The 19085-nt window shown below is 39.0% G+C and overlaps 2 protein-coding genes across 6 annotated transcripts in view; one reads left to right on the forward strand and one right to left on the reverse strand.

Moving 5' to 3' along the window:
* The window catches only part of rfc3 (replication factor C (activator 1) 3), a 35916-nt gene extending 34774 nt beyond the window's left edge, over positions 1-1142 (forward strand). Inside the window, exon 9 of the mRNA XM_060826779.1 lies at positions 769-1142. Coding sequence (XP_060682762.1) covers positions 769-960 — 192 coding nt within the window. The 3' untranslated portion in view covers positions 961-1142. The remainder of the gene's footprint in view (positions 1-768) is intronic.
* Positions 1143-15916: 14774 nt separating this feature from the next.
* trmt9b (tRNA methyltransferase 9B) overlaps positions 15917-19085 on the reverse strand; it is a 54040-nt gene continuing 50871 nt past the window's right edge. For all 5 annotated transcript variants that reach the window (XM_060826784.1, XM_060826780.1, XM_060826781.1 and 2 more), the window contains one exon: positions 15917-17118. In XM_060826784.1, the coding sequence (XP_060682767.1) occupies positions 16052-17118 (1067 nt within the window). In that variant the 3' untranslated portion in view covers positions 15917-16051. The remainder of the gene's footprint in view (positions 17119-19085) is intronic.

Raw genomic sequence — 19085 nt, forward strand, 5'->3', positions numbered from 1 at the left:
TTTGCCCTAGTGTAAAGGAAATGCAAATTCGCAATTAAATACTAAATAATAATCGGTCACAATTTTTTCCACAATTGCAACATTGGTTGTTTCCATACGCAAAGCATTCATACATGGTATTTACCAAAACAAAGTGCTCAATGCTGTCATTTTTGTTGCAGTGTAGTCCAGTTATTTGGATTTTAAAATCTTAATGCAAACTTTCTGAAATCTGTCTTGTTGGTTGGAGATATTCACAAGTCTCCTTTTAAACTCTGATTTTCCACATCAAAGCTGTTCTACATTTTACATGTTAATGTAGGAAAAACAAACTAAATCCAAAATTTCATTTCAAAGTGGTAGTATCACCCACATGTTTTTCTGGATACAATAATAATTGAACCGCTATAGAATTGTTCCTTTGCTTTCAATTAATTTGTAAAATCCTGCAAGGTGCAGTTATTGAAATGATAACTTGAAGGAATTTGCCTTTTATGGAATTGCATTTAATGAGCAATCAGATCAACTAATGTTGGGTTTGAATGTCAGAAGAATTTATGCCCAGCTATTGAAACAAATAATTGTAGAACGAAAAGAACAAAAATCACTGAAATGACGATGGTTATTTGTGACATTTCATATTGAACTGAGTCAGAAATATGCATTAATCAAACCTTATCAGTACAATTAATGTCATTGGATTTAGAATAATTTGTAGTTTAGAGTCGTTCAGTCTATTTATAGTAAACTAAATTTTTAAATTCTTTTGTTTAATTTTTGTGTTTTAAGGGTCTCTTGACAGAGTTATTAAACAATTGTGACGGTTTGCTTAAGGGGGAGGTTGCACAGATGGCTGCATTTTATGAACATCGTCTACAGCTTGGCAGCAAGGCCATCTATCACCTGGAAGCATTTGTGGCCAAGTTTATGGCTATTTACAAGCAATTTATGGAAGATGGTCTGGAAGCTATGATGTTCTAATGTTATGTCTGTTTATAAAGATGTTCTGATTTCATTTTGGGAAAGTTGTGGTTCTAACAATCATAAAAACTTTTGCTTAAAACCTTCAATATTATAGGTAACTGAATCATTCTTGACTCCTACTTTGTCCTATTATATCAAATCTGAAACCTGTAAATAAATCTGTCTAAGTCTACAATAAATTGCCTCATTTCTATTTGAATTCAATCTGTTTTGTGCATTTTTTATTTTATAATTCAGGGCCGCAAACAGTTGCCTGAAATCTTTTTTAACATTGGGGGAAAGAAATAAGCAAATGTGTAATAGCTCATTTGCTGCTTTGAAAGTTATTTTCATTAATTAGAACATAGAACAGTACAGCACAGAACAGGCCCTTCAGCCCACTATGTTGTGCCGACCACTGATCCTCATGTGTGCACCCTCAAATTTCTGTGACCATATGCATGTCCAGTAGTCTCTTAAATGGTCCCAATGACCTTGCTTCCACAACTGTTGCTGACAACACATTCCATGCTCTCACAACTCTGTGCAAAGAACCTGCCTTTGATATCCCCTCTATACTTTCCTCCAACCAGCTTGAAACTGTGACCCCTTGTGTTAGTCATTTCTGTCCTGGGAAATAGTCTCTGGCTATTGACTCTATCTATGCATCTCATTATCTTGTATACCTCAATTAGATCCTCTCTCCTCCTCCTTTTTTCCCAATGAAAAAAGTCCGAGCTCATTAAACCTCTCTTCATAAGATAAGCCCTCCAGTCCAGGCAGCAGCCTGGTAAACCTCTTTGGAACCCTCTCCAAAGCATCCACATCTTTCCTATAATAGGGCGACCAGAACTGGACGCAGTATTCCAAATGCGGTCTAACCAAAGTTTTATAGAGCTGCAAGAAGATCTCATGACTCTTAAACTCAATCCTCCTGTTAATGAAAGCCAAAACACCATATGCTTTCTTAACAACCCTGTCCACTTGGGTGGCCATTTTAAGGGATCTATGTACCTCCACACCAAGATCTCTCTGTTCCTCCACACTGCCAAAAATCCTATCCTTAATCCTGTACTCAGCTTTCAAATTTGACTTTCCAAAATGCATCACCTCGCATTTATCCAGGTTAAACTCTATCTGCCACCTCTCAACCCATCTCTGCATCCTGTCAATGTCCCGCAGTCTACAACAGCCCTCTATACTGTCAACGACACCTCCAACCTTTGTGTCGTCTGCAAACTTGCTGACCCATCCTTCAATCCCCTCATCCAAGTCATTAATAAAAATTACAAACAGTGGAGGCCCAAGGAACACCACTCACCACAGACTTCCAGGCAGAATATATTCCTTCTACTACCACTCGCTGTCTTCTGTTGGCCAGTCAATTCTGTATCCAGACAGCTAAGTTCCCCCGTATCCCATTCCTCCTGACCTTCTGAATGAGCCTACCGTGGGCAACCTTATCAAATGTCTTGCTGAAGTCCATATACACCACATCCACAGCTCGACCCTCATCAACTTTTCTAGTTACGTCCTCAAAAGAACTCTAAGGTTTGTGAGGCATGACCTGCCCCTCTCAAAGCCGTGTTGACTGCATTTAATCAAGTCATGCTCTTCCAGATGGTCAGAAATCCTATCCCTCAGAATCCTTTCTCACACCTTGCAGACGACAGACGTGAGACTTCCTGGTCTGTAATTGCCGGGTATTTCCCTGTTTCCTTTCTTGAAGAGAGGAATTACATTTGCCTCTCTCCAGTCCTCAGATACGACTCTAGTGGAGAGCAAGGATGCAAAGATCTTCGCAAGTGGCGAAGCGATTGCATTTCTCGTTTCCCAAAGCAGCCGAGGACAAATCTGGTCGGGGCCTGGCGACTTGTCAATCTTAATGTTTGACAAAATTTTCAACACATCAGCTTCGTCTATCTATCCATTCCAGCATGCACACCTGCTCTTCAAAGGTTTCATTCACTACAAAGTTTGTTTCTTTCGTAAAGACAAGCAAAAAGCCCATTTAGGGCTTCCCCTACCTTTTCAGACTCCACACCAATTCCCTATGCTATCCCTGATCGGCCCTACTCTTTCTTTGACCATTCTCTTATTCCTCACAAGTGTAAAATGCCTTTGTGTTCTCCCTAATCCGTTCGGCCAAGCCTTTCTTGTGCCCCCTCTTGGCTCTCCTCAGACCGTTTTTGAGCTCCTTCCTCGCCTGCCTGTAATCCTGTAGAGCTGAGCTTGACCCTAGCTTCCTCCACCTTATGTCAGCTACCTTCTTCCTTTGGACGAGAAGCTCCACCGCTCTTGTCATCCAAGGTTCCTTTATTTACCACTTCTTGCCTGTCTCAGAGGGACATATTTATTCATCACTTGCAACAACTGTTCCTTAAACAGTCTTCACATGTCTATAGTACCTTTACCATGGAACAATTGGTCCCAATCCATGCTTCCTAACTCATGTCTAATCGCATCATAGTTTCCTCTTGCCCAATTAAATATCCTCCCATTTTGCCTAATCCTCTCCTTCTCCATAGCTATGTAGAATGTGAGGCAGTTGTGGTCACTATCACCAAAATGCTCTCCCACCACAAGATCCAATACCTGCCCCAGCTTGTTTCTGAGCACCAAGTCTAGAATGGCCTCTCCCCTCGTCGGCCTGTTAACGTACTGAGTTAGGAATCCCTCCTGAACACGCCTTACAAAAACCGCTCCATTCAAAATTTCTGCTCGAAGGAGGTTCCAATCAATATTGGGAAAGTTAAAGTCACCCATTACAACAATCCTACTACGTCCACACTTCTCCAAAATCTGCTGACCTATGCTTTCTTCCATCTCCCTGCTGCTATTGGGGGGTCTGTAGTAAACCCTTAACGAGGTGACTGCTCTCTTGCTGTTCCTAATTTCCACCCATACTGACTCGGTAGGCAGATCTTCTTCGACAATGGAAGTTTCTGTAGCTGTGATTGCAAGAATACAAATGCCAACTTTCCAAAAAGAGCATGTTCTGATGAAAACATAAGGAATCTGCAAGGGATTACAGATGGGTTGAGTGAGTAGGCAAAAGGCTGGCAGGTGTAGTTTACGGTAAGAAAGTTGAAGTCATGCACTTTGATAGACAAAGCATCAGAGGACAGATTATTAAAAATAATGAATAACTGTGGATGCTGGAGATCTGAAACAAACAAAAATTGCTAGCAGAGCTCAGCAGGTCTGAGCAGCATCTGTTTTTTTTAAAAAAGGCAGAGTTAATATTTTGAGTCCAGTAATGCGAACTTGAATTCTAATGAAAACTCTCTGGACTCTATGTTAACTCTGTTTTCATCCCACAGATACTGCCAGCAGTTTTTGTTTTCAAAAATAGGGAACAGTATGGGGTGTGTTGAATACTGGAATTCTCAGTTTTAGTCTCTGTATTTAGAAAGGTATATGTTGGCATTTGAGGCAATATAAAACAAGTTCATTAGGCTCGTTCCTAAGATAAATGGATGACTTATCAACAACGGGAAGGCAACAATATCAAGAGATTTGTTAAAAAAAAACACTGTAATTTTACCATGTAGGTCAGCATGCTCAGGTATGACATAAAATACGATTTTTATCCAGTCAGTCCACTAATGTGTGTGTGTGTGTGTGTTATTGCAAAGTTGGGTACAGTATTTGTGGATTGGAAGACAGGAAGTTAGAATTTGATGTGTGTAAAATGTTGGGGGTGGGGGAGGAGGAGAGAGTGAGTGTGGTCCTTTTAGAAGATGATGGTTTTTTTTCTCCCCCCCCTTGCTTAGTGATTTAAAAATGAGTGTCTGGGCAGCAACTTGCCAGTCACAGGTGCTTGAGGGAGAACTAGCCATTTATACATAACTGGCTCCAAGGTAGAAGACAAAGGGTGGTGGTAGAGGGTTGTTTTTTCAGACTGGAGACCTGTGACCAGTGGAGTGCCTCAAGGATTGGTGCTGGGTTCACTACTTTTTGTCATTTACATAAATGATTTGGATGTGAACAGAGAAGGTATAGTTAGTAAATTTGCAGATGACACCGAAATTTGGAGGTGTAGTGAACAGTAAAGAAGGTTATCTCACATTACAATGAGATCTTGATCTGATGGGCCAATGGACTGAGGATTGGCAGGTGGGATTTAATTTAGATAAATGTGAGGTGCTGCATTTTGGGAAAACAAATCTTAGCAGGGCTTATACACTTAATGGTAAGGTCCTAGGGAGTGTTGCTGAACAAAGAGACCTTGGAGTGCAGATTCATAGATCCTTGAAAGTGGAGTTGCAGGTAGATAGGATAGTGAAGGCGGAATTTGGTATGCTTTCCATTATTGGTCAGAGTATTGAGTACAGGAGTTGGGAGGTCATGTTACAGCTGTACAGGACATTGGTTAGGCCACTTTTGGAATATTGCGTGCAATTCTGGCCTTCCTATTGGAAACGTAAGGGTCTAAAAAATTTACAAGGATGTTGCCAGAGTTGGAGGATTTGAGCTATAGGGAGAGGCTGAATAGGTTGGACTATTTTCCCTGGAATGTCTGAGGCCAAGGAGTGACTTCACAGAGGTTTATAAAATCATGAGGGGCATGCATAGGATAAATAGCCAATGTCTTTTCCCTGGGGTGGAGGAGTCCAGAACAAGAGGGCATAGGTTTAGGATGAGAGGGGAAAGATATAAAATGGACCTAAAGGGCAACATTTTATTACAGAGAGTGGTGCGCGTATTGAATGTGCTGCCAGAGGAAGTGGTTGAAGCTGGTACAATTGCAACATTTAAAAGGCATCTGGATGGGTAGATGATTACGAAGGGTTTGGAGGGGTATGGGCCAAGTGCTGGCAAATGGGACTAGGTTAAATTGGGACATCTGGTCAGCATGGACGAGTTGGACTTAAAGGTCTGTTTCCGTGCTACATTTCTCTCTGATTCTAATTTAAACATTTGTATCAAAAGGCTATATTGTTAGCAGGCAAAGCAGCATTTTTACTAAGACAACAGAGTTTTAAATTTAGCTAATTACTTTAAACCAGGCACTTGGAGACTAAGGACCAACTAAATTTTGACAACCTAGAACCTATCTAATTGTAAGGAATAGGTCAACAGAAGGCATTTGAAAATCGGCAGAGAGCAAACTGCCATCTAAAGAGATTAACTCTGAGTAATTATCATCTGACTAAAGGTACAATGGCTCTCTTAGCTAATATTTCTGACAAGAATCTGATGGAGAGAGGTATTCCTGATGCAAGAATTCGAAGGGGGAGGCATTCCTAAAAAAATCAGTGAAGAGGGTGTGGAGCATTCCAGAAGACTTATTCCAGCTATAATTTTGAGAGACTAAATTCTATTGTTTTGTTATGTAAGTGGGACTTGTACTTATTAGAACAGCATACCATTCGAATCTTGTTTTATTTGGAATAGTTAGTAGTTAGAGGGGAACTGTTCAGTTTGTTAGTTAATTTGTTCATTGTTGGAGCTAGATAAATTATTACTGGGTGATTATAGAGTGAATGAAAGAATTTAATTTCATTTAACCAGTCCTTTATAACCGATTGGGAGGTCAGAGGTAGGTTATACTACTTACCACACGTTTACTTTTAAACAGATTATGAGGCAAGGCGAGCCTATCTGGGTGTTTCTGTTTTAGTTGTCAAAGGGGCTTGACCTCTGCCTCATAAATGTACATGTTATACACATGTACTTTAGCAATTATACTAAAATTAAAAGAACTGGAATCACAGTAGGCCACGTCTATTCCCAGGCCTTGTTTAAAATCCATTATTGGGATTTGATTCGGGACCAGCTTTAGAGCTATTCTATAGATTACTGTAAGATAACAAGATATTGGGCACATGATCATTCCCACAATCTATATTTGAAAATAAATTGTCATTCACCCCAATAGGTGAAGAATTCTTTAATTAGGATTCATTCGAAGTATAAATATTGATTTTAATTTTGTTTTATTGCTGCTTTTGTTTATTGAACACCAGTGCATCCTTTTAGCTATTGTTCTTTTAATGATATATGCATTCCCATAAACTCTACTCCATAAGTTCTCATTAATGTAATTTCATCAATCTTGGTGCATATTGAGTTAAAGACACACTTACCTCTGGCAAAATATCATTACCCTATTATTCATTTTGTGTTCGAAAGGTTTCCTTGAGGCTTTATTATTGAATTCCTATCACTTTCTCATACAGTGGAGGCCTCCTTTTAAATCCAATTTGCTGCCAACATGAAATATTTCTGATATTAACAAACTGAAATTAAACGAGTTTATAAGATGAATGAAAAGAAAAATAATTAAAATAAAAGCATACCAAAGACCATGTAAAAGAGCTCAAAGAAATGTTATTAACTGGTTTATTAAAAAAATACTTTTATATTCCTCTCATGACATCTCAAAGTACTCTACAATCAATTCAATACTTTTGAACTGTAGTTACTATTGTAATTTAGGAAATGGACAGGCAACATGTATACAGCAAATTCTCACAAACAAGAATGAGTTAATAGCCAAGTAATTGCAATTTCAACTGAGGGATAAATATTGCCAAGTCACTGGAAATCTCTCATCTTTGAAATCGTACTAAGATATCCTATCTGAGAGAATGGATGATGCCTTGATTTAGTGTCTCGTGAAGATGGGACAGCTTACATTCCCTCAGCGAGGTAGCAAAAACAGAAAATGCTGAAGAAAGTCAGCTGGTCTGGCAGCATCAGGAAAGAGAAAACTGAGTTAATGTTTCGAGACTAGTGACACTGGACTTGCTAAGAACATAAGGAGCAGAAATAGATGGTTGTTCTCAATTATTCTTGCCTGCTCGCATCCTCTACCTTGATGTTAAGGAATTCCTGGGTGGGGTGGATGGAGTGGGTTGAGACTTCTACCACGTGTTTCAGTTTGCATTGCAGTTACTTTGCTAGTCTGTATGTCTGAGGGGGGCCTTTTGTTTATACACCTTGGGTTATACTGTTTGTAGTTTAGAAGCATGAGGGGATCTCATTGAAACATAAGATTCTGAAGAGGCCTAACGGGGTAGCCACAGAAAAGATATTCCTCTAACTAGCGAATAAAGAACATGTGGGCACAGCCTTAAGGTAAGGGACCAATAATTTAGGACTGATGAGGAGGAACATATTCACTCAAAGGGTGAGAACCATGGAATTTTCTCGCTAGAGTTAGGAATGCTTCCATGTCGAACATATTTAAGGCTGAGATATACAGATTTTCTGTTTCCTGCAATGAAGGGATATTAGGAGCAGAAATAGATAGTTGTTCTCGATTTTTCTTGCCTGCGTAATTAGTGTAAAGTTCACCAAAGAGGAAGGGAACAACACATTCCTCTTCCTAGCCGTCACAGTAGAACCAAAAGCCAATGGAGAGCTGTAGATCAGCGTGTACAAGAAAGCTACACACACTGACCTGATACTCAATTACAGCAGCAATCATCCCAACACCCACAAACTGAGCTGCATCAGGATATTATTTAAATTAGCCACAATGCACTGCAGCACCCAGGAACTATGAGAAGCTAAGGAAAAACACCTGTACAACGTATTCAGGAACAACATGTACCTGATAAGTACAGTCCGCCGATTGCTGTACAACAAAAGACACAACACTCCCAGAGACTCTAACCACCCTGCCATACATTAAAGACATCTCTGAGATTATGACCAGACTACTCTGGCCCCATGACATCATGGTAGCCCACAAACCTATCACCACACCGAAACAGCTCGTGATGAATTTAAAGGACCCCATATCAACAACCAGCAGTATGAATTCAGATACAAAATATCCTGCAAGGACTGCAACACACCAACTACCACTGGTATCCATACCCACAGACGAAGAAGGATACCAGTTCGACTGGGACAGGCTAAATGAAGACATACCTGGGAATTCCTGGAAGCCTGGCAATCAAACCAGAACTCCATTAACAAACATATCAATTTGGAAGACATTTACCAACCTCTCAGAAACAGAACTGGAAGTGATTTCACACACCACAATAAATAAAACAGATAAATAGAAAGCAGGACAGAACACCAATGGTTCGCTGGAGGCTCACTGATGATGTTACTGAGCATGGTGATAAAATGTCTGAGTACAAACCTATCACCTCAGTAAGCAAACTTACACCCTGATCCATAACCTGAGTTACAAATCTTCTCGGAGAAAGTGAGGTCTGCAGATGCTGGAGATCAGAGCTGAAAATGTGTTGCTGGAAAAGCGCAGCAGGTCAGGCAGCATCCAAGGAGCAGGAGATTCGACGTTTCGGGCATAAGCCCTTCTTCTGCTTATGCCCGAAACGTCGAATCTCCTGCTCCTTGGATGCTGCCTGACCTGCTGCGCTTTTCCAGCAACACATTTTCAGTTACAAATCTTCTCAAAAATTACACAAAATTTGAAATTATTGATCTTAAATATTTTATATCAGTGTCAATGCTATAATTAACCCCATTATAAATTATTGAAATGATGTAAAAATATGCAAAACTATATTCTAGTTAGACTGGAGTACAGTGGTTTAATTTCAAATGCAAAACATTTGGTGCTGGGATAAAAAATGAAACAGGAAATGCTGGGAATACTCAGCAGATCTGGCCACATCTGTGGTGGGAGAAACAGATATTTCTGCTCAAGACCTCTCATCAGAGCATTAGTCAATTCCTTCTTAAAGTAAACGAAAATTATTTAGAACTGTTTAAAAAATACTTAATGGTGTTCTTGCACTCAGCTGTCCTCTTCCTTGTTGGGAGTTTTATTTACTGGCTAATCCTGGATGAAACATAAAAATTTTGTTCTGCTCCTACCTTATACACGAAAATCATATCAGTTGATACTTAGTAGTTAAAACTTTTTTCTATTACTGACTTATTATTACACTTCTCTAAAATTTGATTACTTATTTGTTCTTCTATCTCTCAATGACTTTTTGGAAGCTAATACTACACAGTTAACAATATGTTTTCCCATTTTGTCTGTCTTCTACCCATATTGTTTTAACTTAATCAAACAAAGCCAAAGAACTGCAGATGCTGGACATACGAAACAAAAACTTGGAGAAACTCGGCAGGTCGAGCAGCATTTGTGGGAAGAAAGCAGAAGAGTCACTGGATTTAAAACATTAACTCCGCTTTCTTCCCACAGATGCTTCCAGCCTTACTGAGTTTCACCAGCAATTTTAATTTTGTTTTTGGCCTCATTTGATGATCCTTCCATAAGATCTTTCATTTTCAGTGCCAGCATCAATTCCTTGGTCAATATTGTGACCTTATCCTTTTCTATACCCGCTTGCAATCTAGTCTGAATACCTGAAAACCAGGAATTTCGAGCTGCCAATCCTGCCCATATTGGTCACAGCTCCAATATTATACTCTCATATGCCTATTTGTACACTCAACTTGTCTGTCTTATTCGTCAGGTTCTTTGTATTGAAATATATTCCACGTATCCTTGCTAAACTCATTTTTTTATGTAGCCTATTTCCTGTTTCCTAGCAGGTTCAACACTATCTGCAGAGAAACAGTGTTGTTTCCTGTTCAATATAACTTTTCTTTAAAAGATGGACCCTTGCTTTTATTTTACACTTACTCTCAAGTATAAATTAGAAAAACTGTAATTATGTTCCAAGTCTCACTCATGGCAACTGACAGTCTTTTTGCTTTTCTGTGAGGGGCCTCACCTCCTGTCAGTGAGACTGTCTACCTGACACAGGGTCTTCACCTTGCCTGCTTCTTTCCTAAAATGTAATTTATTTATTGCTGGACCTGTTAAAATCTCATTTTGTATTTCACAATCATATCTTTTGCCACTTAATCATTTCTGTTTTCCACTTAATACAAGCCTTCCTTTGATCTTGCCTCTCTCTCCCCCTCTCACATACACACACACACGTACGTGCAATCACACACTTTACCTCCTACTTTAATTTTTTTCCAGTTCCAATGAAAGGTCATCGATCTAAAGCATGAAGTCTGTCCTATCTGCTCAGATATTGTTGGAGCTGTTGAGCATTTCAGCGCTTTGTTTCTTTTTCAATTTTCTGAAAGATCTTGCTTTTGAATCTCAGGTCACTAGATGGCAGCACACTACACTTCTATGCTCCATTTCCTTGCACAAAACAATGAAAACATGGAAATAGTTCTAAACAAAAACCTAATTGTATTGCAAAATTATTAACAAAAATGTTGTTTCTTGTAGGTATTTTTGCCACTTCAATCCTTGTTGTAATCCTTATTCTAATTCTTTGTTCTGTTTTGTCTGTTATTTCTCCTGATCTTTATTTTTCTTGTTAATAAAATAATTTGAGACATATACAAACACATTTCCATATCTTTTCCCTTTTAAAAAACAATTTTTAAAAAATTATATATTCAGTTGAGATGTGGGTATCAGTGGCTGGCCAGCTTTTATTGCTTGTCCCTTGAGAAGGTGGTGCTGATCTTCCTTCTTGAACCATGGCAGTCCATGTATTGTAGGTTGACCCACAATGTGCTCAGGGGGAGGGAATTCCAGCGTTTTGACCCAGCAACAGTTCAGATGTATTTCCAAGTTAAGATGGTGAATGACTTAGTGGTTAGCACTGCTGCCTTACAGCACCAGGGACCTGGGTTCAATTCCCACCTCTGGCAACTGGGTGTGTGGAGTGTGCACATTCTCCCAGTGTCTGCATGGGTTTCCTCCCACAGTCCAAAGATGTGCAGGTTAGGTGAACTGGCTATGCCAAATTGCCTGTAGTGTTAGGTGCATTAGTTAGGGGTGAATGTAGGAGAAATCGGTCTGGGTGGGTTACTCTTCGGAGGGTCGGTGTGGACTTGTTGGGCCAAAGGGCCTGTTTTCACACTGTAGGGATTCTAATAATAAAACAAATGTATCATCCTCTTGGCACTTCTGGCCAAAGGTTGCTCTAAATGCTTCAGCCTTATCTTCTGGACTGATGGGTGAGGCTCTTTTGTCATTGAGAATTGGGATATCTGTGCAGCATCCTTCTCCAGTGAGTTGTTTAACTGTTCACCGTCATCCACAACTGGATGTGGCAGCACTGCAGACCATAGATCTCAGCAATTTGTGGGAATGTTTAGCTCTATCACCTGCTGTTTGTGTGGTTTGGCATGCAAGTAGTCTGGTTTGGTAGCTTCGAGAGTGGGGTGCTGAAAAAGCACAGCAGATCACGCAGAGTCTGAGGAGCAGGAAAATTAATGTTTCGGGCATAAGCCCTTCATCAGGAATCCATTCTTGAGGAGGAGCTTATGCCCGAAACATTGATTCACCTGCTCCTCAGATGATGCCTGACCTGCTGTGCTTTTCCAGCACTACACTTTCAACTCTGATCTCCAGCCCTCAGTTTCTCCTTGTTTGGTAGCTTCATCAGGTTGATATCTCATTTTTAGGTATGCCTGGTGCTGTTCCCGCTCACACACAACAGCATGTTTCCTCCCATCAAATTACCATGACTTTTTTTTTATTTGTAAACTAACAACCACCACCAGTAACTTAGCCATGTAGCCAATTGGTATTTACAAGCAAAGCCCATTATGGGCAATGTAGACCATCAAAAGTGAGGGAAGATCAAGAAAAGTCTAATTCAAAATGGAGTCAGAGGGGAAATAACATACTTAACGTCATCCTCAGCAATATACCTGTTGCGTATGCATGTCATATCAGTCACTACATAGTTTCTACAAGGACTAAGTCCCATCTTCACATTGAGAACATGTCCCACAGTGCTGTGTAACATTACTAGCATGCTAAATGGGACAGACTTTGAACAGATGTATTAACTCAAAACTGAGCAGCAATGAGCTACTGTAGGTCATCAGGAGAATTGTATTCAACCACAATTTGTAACCTCATGACCAGGCATATCCTCTAATGTACCATTATCAAGTGATTTAACAAAAGATGCATGAGCGCATGCCAGGATTAGCACTAGGCATTAAAATCAATGTGTCAACTAGATGAAGTTATAACACAGAACAACTTACATACCAAAAGAGCAGAATCAACAAATAATTGATAAGGGTAAGCAATCGGATCTAAACTCTGCAGTCTTGACACATCTACTCATAAATGGTGTTGGACAATTAAACAACTTGCTGGAAGAAATAGCTCTACAATACCTCCATCCTTAATGATGTATAGGCCCAGCACATTATTGTAAAAGACAAGATTTATGCATTTGCATCCATGTTCAGACAGAATGCTGAGTGGTAATCTATCTTGACCTCCTCTTGGGAACACCAGCATCACAGATGCTAATTTTCAACCAATTCAATTTATTCTACATGATGTCAAGCAATAGCTGAAGGTACTGGGCACTACAAAGGCAATTTATTTGATAACTTATAGTCCAGAACATGCCTGCTCCCCTAGCCAAAATGCTTCAATGCACCTACAACAACTGGCATCTACCTGCCCAACTATGACATTTCCACAAAATGAGAGAAATCACAACCACTCAATGCCTTCCTCACCTCACCCCGTCCTGCCATTAGTCTACTCACAAACAACAAAACAAGATGGTAGAAGATGTCATGAAGGTATTAACTGGTACTTGTTCAGCAATAATTTACTCACTGGAGACTTTGAGCTCTGTCAGGTCTACTCAGCTCCTGATTTCATTGGTCCAGACATGCACAATAGAGCTAAATCCCAGTGTTGAGGGGAGGTAAAAGTGATCGCACTTGACATCAAGACAGCAGTTGACTGGAAATGGCATTAAGGAGCTCTAACAATACTAGAATCATTGAAATTGGAGGGAAAACTCTGCTAGATAGAGCCTTACTTGGCACAAAGGAAGATGATTGTGCTTATTGGAGATAAAGCATCCCTGTTCAGAACATCACTACAGGAGTTCCTCAGAATAGTGGGCTCTACCCAACTACCATCAGTTGCTTCATCAAATCGTGCCCTCCATCGTAAAGTCAGAGGTGGTGATGTTTGCTGACAATTGTGCAATATTCAACAGTATTTACAATTCCTCCAACATTGAAGCAGTTCATGTTCACATGAAGCAAAACCTGGACAAAATCCAGGCTGGGTTGGTAAGTGGCATACCACACAGTGCCAGGTAAATAGGCAATTCAACCATCGCAGCTTGAGTGCTATTACCAGGACTGAACCCTCACTATCAACACCTTGGGGGTTCCTGTAAACCAGAGCTTGTCTAGCCATATAAACATGGCTACAAGACCTGATCAGAGGTTAGATATTCTGCTATGCATAAGTCAGTTTCTGACTCACCTGTCCATTGTCTAAATGGCACAAATCAGAAGTGTGAGGTAACATATTCCACTTGCCTGAATGGGTGCTGCTTTCACAACACTCAAGAAATTGGACACCATTCAGGACAAACTTGCCCACTTCATTACAATCCAGTTCAACAACTTCCACATTCACTCTTTTTACTACCAATGAACACTATCCGCTGTTTTCACAATCAAAAGACAGAATAGAACCATCAGAATCCCCACAGTGTGAAAGCAGACCATGCAGCCTATTGGGTCTACACGGATTCTCTGAAGAGTATCCCACCCAGACCCAACCCCCTACCCTATTCCTGTAACACTGCATTTCCTTTGGTTAATTCACCTAGCCTACACATCACTGGGTAACATAGCATGGCCAAACCAACTAACCTGCACATCTTTGGACTGTGGGTGGAAACCGGAGCAGTGAAAGAAAACCCACACTGACATGGTGACAATATGCAAACTCTGCACAGATGGTTCCCAAGGTTGGAATTGAACTTGGGTCTCTGATGTTGTGATGCTGCAGTGCCAACCACTGATCTACTCTGCCACCCCAATGAAGATGTACTTCAGCAATTCACAAAGGCTACTGTGGCATTTTAAAAGTCAGCTGACAATGGCCTGACCAGCAAAAGCTATGAAAGAAAAAAAAGGACAGATAATCTATAGAATTCTCTTTCCCAGAAAATGGCAAAATCTCAGTTATTAAGTTCCAAAACTGATTCTAATAGATTGTTAGTTACCAATGACATCAAGGAATATGGAGATAGCCTGGGGAGTACTGCATTGAGGTAGATAATCTGCCATGATCCTAGAATGGTAGAGCAGGCTCAAGGGACTGAATGGCCTACTGTTGTTCCATAGTTCCTACTTTGGTATCCTCGTCAATGAAAAATGTTAACAAGATAATCTTTTTCAACAATAAGTGCTTGACTACCACTGATGTTCATCATGTGAATGAAAAATTGGAAAATTATTAACTTTTTTGACTCTTTGATAAAGGACAGCATGAGTCAAAAATAACGCTGTAATCTAAGTCTAAAATAGATGTCAATTTGGAATGGAGACAGGAATAAAAATAAGTAGGACAGCATAACAAAGAGGTCACGGCTCTTGTTTCAGTAAAACTTAGTCAAATTCTAACTTAAATAGTAAAAGTGTATTATGAACTTCAAAGTGGTCTTTAGTGGCACTGTTTCAGGTCGAGTTTAATCAAAGCTTTGATATTTGTTACTAAGATCATTTGTTGATTTGAGTAGCAAGTGTCTGTTTCACCACCAATAAGATTGTGATCAGTACGGAATCGAGACCTGCAATTAAACTAACCATACGATTTTTTAGAGAATATTGCAGATACTCTAGTCTGTTTGATCAAGCTCAAGGACAGATGCTCAGAAATCAAAGCTAGGTATAACAACATTGGACGAGAAAATATTCTTGTGACCAGACAAAAAAAGAAATAAAAACATGTCAGCAAAATTTTAATGAGGGTATAAATGGCATTTATGACAACTCCCACATAATTAATTTAAAAACAAAACATTTATTGGTAAATTGTACACTTTATTGTAGTGTAAAATAAGTTAGCAAAATTGTACTAGCAGCTCACCATACTAATTATTAAAACATTTCAAGGTAATAAAATTAAATTGATTGAATTAAGAGTGCAAAGTTTTATTGGTCACAGTCGTAATATTTGGAAATGTATTGTTCATTTATTGTCACTATCTGTAATGTTAAAAGGCACATCACTAACAACTTAAATAAAGCACATCAAAACTATATGCAAGCACTTCTAAAAGATGCGAAAACGTATAACTAATTATTAGCCTTACTCTTAGTGCAAGGTCATGGTGCAATCTCAAATTTTGCAAACTCTGACTTTTTCCACAACAACACACCAGTTAGCATGGTCATAATATGCTTGAATCACTTGCAGATCTTTGATGTGTTTTTCTATTAGTTCAATAAGCTCCCCTTGTTTGAAAACATGATAGTATCTGAGGCAAGTACTGTTGTAATTAGTCTGATCGTTTTTGTCTTTTGCCAAAACCTGAGACTCCAAAGGCCAGTTACTTGAGTCAGTAGTCACATTTCTCTGCATTTGTGGATGCACACTGTTGATGTTCTCAAAGGTGGAGTCACTTGCAGACTTATTTTCACTCAGGCAATTGAGAGACTCATTTTGGAATAAGGGCTGTGAAGTAAGATCAGGCAAGGAAACTTCAGAACATCGATGTAAAATGCTGGAAGACTCCTGGACTTTAAATGATCCCACGCATGGATGTTCAAAGAACAGGGTGTGGGGATCTGAAATGTTGTAATGGCGAAGTGATTGTGACTTGGAAAGGACATCAAAACCATCTTCAGAATGTTGCCCATAGGAAAATACATTAGAAACAAATCTGGTCATATTGTCAGTTTTTCTTTGTTCAGAGAACTTAATATTTGTTTTAAATGAAGAAATGTAATCCCCAAACATCCATATCTCTTTAGGGGATTTTGTTCTATTATTGCTGCTGAACTGTTGTGAAGAATTCAGGGATTGAGAAAATATCCACAGATTTAAAGATTTTTCAAACAGTAATGTATTCGCCATTACCAAAGAGGAAACTTGGTTTCCTTTAATGTGTTTTTTGCACAAACTGAATTCACTGCTTGCCAGTTTATTTGAATTTAAAGGTTTGCCTTTATGAAAAAATTCATTATTAATTTGTTGGATTGATGTATTTTGTTCATTTAGAATTTTGGACCTGGATGGTGGTGGTGTAGGGTTCCATGGAATAAAAATATCTTGCTTTTCAAATTTACGTCGATTTTGTTCCATTGCCCAAACATAGATCATCATTTTCCCTCTTACTCGCAAAATTCTCGCCATTTCTTTTATTGCTTGAACACGACGTTCTTTTGTGGAAAAATGGTGTATCACTAAAATGGAAAGTAAGATTTTAAATACTTTATTATTATACATTTCGATGTGACTTATGTATTGATGTTTATACACACTTACATACCAAACATAGGAAATATGTTGATTTAACACACATAAATCATGGTTAGTAAAAATGATCACCCCCTCTCAATTTAAACTGTGCTGGTTCAGAGAAATACTTCACTACCTACAATGCAAAAATAACAATTAACACAAACATTATAAAATCTGATTTTTTTTCAATGAGCGTTCTAAGTGGCAAAATGGACACTGAACTGGCACAATGACAGGTCTACTTCAATTAGCATTCACAACATAAAACTTTACTTGCATGCTGTTAAAAATTCTTTAATAACATTTCTCCTCATTAGCTTTTCCTGCCTGCGAGCTGAAACCTTGATTATTTCTCTTCATGAAGTTACTCCATCTTCTAGATCTATACTTTTGATTTTCATTGCTTAAAGCTTTTTGTCCCTCAATGCCTCTTTGGGCACATACAGTCTTTTATTGCTGTTTTTCTTTTGCTTATGCTCACTCCCAAATACCACCAGCCCACACCTACTCAAATTGTTGCTAAAGTCTGTCATTTTTTTGTGTACATTACCAAAGGTGAAGAAGGTGTTCAGGAAACATTGGTAAATTAATATGTGTAAGAGCCAAAATAAATATTCAGAGGCAAGAGAAAGGTAAAAGAAAGAAAGGGAAAAGGGATCTAGAGGTAAGACATCCACACCAATGAAAAGTGTGTGGGTCATGAAGGTAGAGTGAGAAAAAAAATCATAGCAAAAAAAGTAGGCAAAAACATAGTTGTAAACATACAGAAAAAAAAAAGTTAGGAAGAATACAGTTCAAAGCATTTGTAAATTTCTTTGGATATCAAATACACAATGCCACATATATTAATTCTGAAGTGAACTGATATTGTTTTAAACAAACACGACAAATATCATGTGCCAGTGACTCACAGAACAGCAGAAATGAATAATTAATTGAGTTTTGGTGATAATGAATGAGGGAAGAATATTAGCCAGGACACCATGACAACTCCCTGCTTTTCTTCAAAGACATTAAATTTATAACATCCATCTGAACCACAGAAACACCTTCTAAATCTGCAAACTCTAGCAGCTAAAAAAAACAAGGGTAGCAGATGCATGGGAACACAACCACTTGGAAGTACCCATTAAAGACATACACATCCTCATTTGGAACATTTTCACTACCCCATCGCTAACGCTGGGTTAAACTCCTGGAACTCCCTTTCTATTAGCATTCAATGTACCTACACCACAAAGACTGTAGTGGTTTAAGGCAACAGCTCACTGGCAATTTCTCAAATGCACTTAGGGATGGACAATAAATACTGGCCAGTGAAATCCAGATCCAATGAACAAAATTGTTTTTTTTTTAAAAAAAGGCAATGTGCAAGTCCAACAATGCAGCTTTCCTTGACAGCTGCACTGAATTGTTAGTCCAGTTTATACAAAGAGAGAAAAGGTGTGGTAAATCATATCATTCACAAAGAATATCACAAGAGAGAACTACTGAGGGAGGATATTCTGGTGAGTACATCCAGGGAAATTATTTGGGTGTAACTGAGAAATGAGAAAGAGGATCACCATATAGTGATCACCTCCCCCACTCCCAAAACCCCAATAAAATTCATAAGGAGATCTCAGTTACCTATAAGAATAATATGGTGGTAATGACAGGGGATTTTAACTTTGTCCAACCCAGTCCAACACCGGCTCCTCCACATCATGAGAACAAGTCAGTCAGGTTTTGTTAGTCAATAACAAAAAAGACTGGTTATTACCAAAACAAATTTGCTCAAAACAAACCTGTAAAGATTACTGCCAAAAAAAAGGTTAGATGGTGCAAAGATTTATAATCTAACAATCCAAATGTGATGAGGCCTTTATGGATAACAGCCAAGTATTAATTGAGCATCCCACAGAGCACA

The sequence above is a fragment of the Hemiscyllium ocellatum genome, chromosome 6 (assembly GCF_020745735.1).
Source record: "Hemiscyllium ocellatum isolate sHemOce1 chromosome 6, sHemOce1.pat.X.cur, whole genome shotgun sequence".
Lineage (NCBI taxonomy): Eukaryota > Metazoa > Chordata > Chondrichthyes > Orectolobiformes > Hemiscylliidae > Hemiscyllium > Hemiscyllium ocellatum.